The sequence below is a fragment of the Octopus bimaculoides genome, chromosome 20 (genome assembly GCF_001194135.2).
Source record: "Octopus bimaculoides isolate UCB-OBI-ISO-001 chromosome 20, ASM119413v2, whole genome shotgun sequence".
NCBI classification, from domain to species: domain Eukaryota; kingdom Metazoa; phylum Mollusca; class Cephalopoda; order Octopoda; family Octopodidae; genus Octopus; species Octopus bimaculoides.
In genome coordinates this window covers 16,052,123-16,055,745 of record NC_069000.1, presented here as the reverse complement: position 1 = coordinate 16,055,745, position 3,623 = coordinate 16,052,123, and the positions used below count along the sequence as shown (strand labels likewise).

The following is a 3,623-nucleotide window of genomic DNA, read 5'->3' as shown; positions in this document are numbered from 1 at the left end:
AAGGCATTTTATAAGTATTTGGGGAATAGAAAGGAAGCCATTGAGTCCCAAAAATACTACATTTCCCTTTCTCCCATTAACTTGTAACAGTCGTTGCGGTACTCATTTCGGACCCACATAGAATACTTTGAATTTCATCGCACTATTGCATCTTAAACCGTTTCTTTTTTTTTTCAGCTATTCGAGTGACACCATTATCTACTTTCTACCTTTTCGACACAGTGGTGTTAACCAACTAACTTTAAAATTAGCTAACTCTTCGAGCGGTTTTCACTTATTGAAAGTTAACAATCTAAAACCGGAAGTGCAGGATTCGCATACCTCTACAAAGAAATCAAGAACGTTATGCATGGGTGTGTTTCCAGTATTGCAGACGATAGTAATTTCAATATGAAATGTAGCGTGGATTCTTCCAGAAGTTTTGAGACTTTTTTTACTATATCATTACTACAAGAACGCAACATACCAGCTAATGCAAGAATTGAAACCACGATCTAGCGATCCCGAGTGCAATATCCTAAGCACAAGACCGTACACCTCATACACACACACACACACACACACACACACACACACACACACACTTTGCTTTAGATCTCCTATAAAGAATATCGGTGGTACAGAGAGTGAAGACTTGGAAGCTTAGGCAAGTACTGTGAATCAAACGGTTTCTACCCAGTATGTTCAGAGATCAGGAGTTAGTATGAACAATGCATCCTTTGTGATTTGCGTCGAGGAAATGATCAATGATTATTTTCACTACAATCATGCCGTATGACTTTTCCGTTCGCCTTCCAACTTGTAACCTACCTCCTTTTCTGATCCACTATTCTCTTTTGTTACCACTTTGTTAAAACTAACAAATTCAATTGGGGACATTCAGAATGACATTCTTAACAATGTTCCTAATTACTAATTACATAGAAATATACATGCATACCCGCATGCAAAAAAACACATACACGCATAAAAATATAGATATACGCATGTCACAAACATATGCAAAAACGAATACACATACGTATTTAAAACTAAGCTTGCTCACTGATCTGAGGCTAAATAGCAACAATTTTAAAATAAGTGATAAAATATTAACCAAGCTGAAACCAAAATAATCAGCTTACCTTTTTTGTTACGTCAATCCAAATTGATAATTCGTGAAATTTCAGTTCCAAATATTTTGCATGTGAAAGTTGTGTAATCTAAGTCTCTCTCTCTTACAATATAGTAATAATCCGCATTTACCACAACAAAGCACTTGCGACTAGGAGGAACTCTCCGTACTTTATAGACCTTAATCGATATATCAGGAGTCCCTATATTCCATGAAAAAGTGACAGATGGTGGAGAAGGTAACCCAACAATTGCTGAACATCTGATGATCCATGGAATTGTAAAGGTTTTATCACTGATCATTCCCAGACTCAGTATACGAGATCTCACTGGAAAAAAAAATGAATCAATATATGTAATTCTTTGAACAATAAGCCTCACAAAATATTGTATGTTTACACTGATAAAAATTACAATCTTCATACAACACTGAAATATTTAACAACACTTCCGATGGACCCTGTTAGTTGCTGATTCCAAGTGTTCAAACGTCTAACTTTATAACAAAAGCAATGCTTGAACAATTTAGAGCAGGACCAATCAAACAATAACTGTAGAGTTGTTGGCACTCCGTCGCTTATGACGTCGAGGGTTCCAGTTGATCCGAACAACGGAACAGCCTGCTCGTGAAATTAACGTGAAAGTAACTGAGCACTCCAGAGACACGTGTACCCTTAACGTAGTTCCCGGGGATATTCAGCGTGACACAGTGTGACAAGGCTGACCCTTTGAATTACATGCACAACAGAAACAGGAAGTAAAAGTGAGAGAAAGTTGTGGTGAAAGAGTACAGCAGGGTTCACCACCATCCCCTGCCGGAGCCTCGTGGAACTTTAAGTGTTTTCGCTCAATAAACACTCACAACGCCTGGTCTGGGAATCGAAACCGCGATCCTATGACCGCGAGTCCGCTGCCCTAACCACTGGGCTATTGCGCCTCCCATAACTGTAGAGACACAGATACAATCATACACGTATATACATATGTATGTATGTATGTATGTATGTATGTATGTATGTATGCATGTATGTATATATGTATGTATGTATGTGCATGTGTGTAATCCTCTCCTTTTCTTCCAATAGAGTCTTCCTTGGAAAGCTTCTCCAATGGACGTGAGTTGTTTCCGAGCGTTCCGTCAAATTTACTACTGTTTTCCACACTAAGGAATATTTAGGGATGTTTGGGGGAATGAACTTTTCAAAACTCTTTACTTTTATAACTATTTTATCTTTGTTCAGTACTTATGCTGAACACAATCATTTAGAAAATGTGAACATTTGAAACGATGCGTGATCTGTTGTACACGAAGTTTATATAGAATTGGAAGCTACCTGTTGGCATGTTTCGGCTATAAAAAAAAAAACACATTCAAAATGTTGTGAGACTATAAGGACACTGCAATTTATCGAACATGCTCTAAATTTTATCGATGATGATCTCGGAAAATCAACGGGAGCCATCACTAATTAAAGTCTGCAATACACAGGAAAGCCGTTTTATCCATCTATACCAAACAGTTATTTAAGAAAGTTAAAAACCTTCACGAACATGGCAAACTTTCGTTCTTCTCTGATCAGAAGAACCTCAACCAGATGGCTATGTAGAGATTCTTTTGATGCGTTGAGGTGCTGGAGACATCTGCTAAGTCCTGGATAGATGAAGTACGAAGTGGAAGGCCATATGTATTCAACATAAACTAGCTCCTTCACACAAATCTATGTAACCCAGGAATGGATTTCAGGCAATTTTTACTATCATGCAACACAAAAAAAAAAAATTATCGAATTACATTTCGCTTTCGCTTTCGCTTTCGTTTTATAAAATTATCAAATATATCCTTAAATATTTATCGCACCTTGTACATCATTAGCCAAGCATCCACTTCACTCTCCTGAAAATAGCACAACTACACACTGCACATATTTTCTAGAGTACTTTCAACACACTGAAAAACAGAAATCTTAAAACAAAAATGAAGTTGCTCATGCCCAAAACAACGCAGGAAGAGCTTGCAATGAAAATAACACTTCTGAAAATCAATCAATAATGGAACTGCATTAGTAAAAGCAAGTATTAAAACTGACCTTTCATAAACTTAGTTTTCGAATTTTCTGAGGAAGTGCCACATTTGTAGTGTGCTACATCTTTGCAAGTAGGATTTCGTTTCCAGCAGGTAACCTCACCTTCATTACAATAAGCTAAAGTACAGTCGAAACCATCCTTATTGACAATTGTTTTAAATCTATTTGTGGACTTGGAGCATTCAAGATATGCAACTGTAACTTCGTTTCTCAATAGTTTGAAATTAAGAAGATCCGTCACATTATACCGACATGTCATAGTTATTTTAGATGTCTTTCCAATGTCAATACCATCAGCAGGCGTCATATTTGTTATAGCAAAATCTACAAGTAATAAATAAATGAAAGATTTTTTCAAAATATATATATCATTTAGAAGAAGAAGAAGAAGAAGAAGAAGAAGAAGAAGAAGAAGAAGAAGAAGAA

The 3,623-nt window shown here is 36.6% G+C and overlaps 2 protein-coding genes across 2 annotated transcripts in view; one reads left to right on the top strand and one right to left on the bottom strand.

Moving 5' to 3' along the window:
- LOC128250265 (uncharacterized) overlaps positions 1-3,623 on the top strand; it is a 119,166-nt gene that overhangs the window by 89,453 nt on the left and 26,090 nt on the right. The gene's annotated exons all lie outside the window — the stretch shown is intronic.
- On the bottom strand, positions 1,104-3,521 carry LOC128250270 (uncharacterized). The gene is made up of 2 exons (XM_052975013.1): positions 3,201-3,521; positions 1,104-1,442 (listed from the first exon to the last, which is right to left on the bottom strand). Exons 1-2 carry the CDS (start codon positions 3,502-3,504, stop codon positions 1,138-1,140), a joined length of 609 nt encoding a protein of 202 aa, XP_052830973.1. The 5' UTR covers positions 3,505-3,521; the 3' UTR covers positions 1,104-1,137.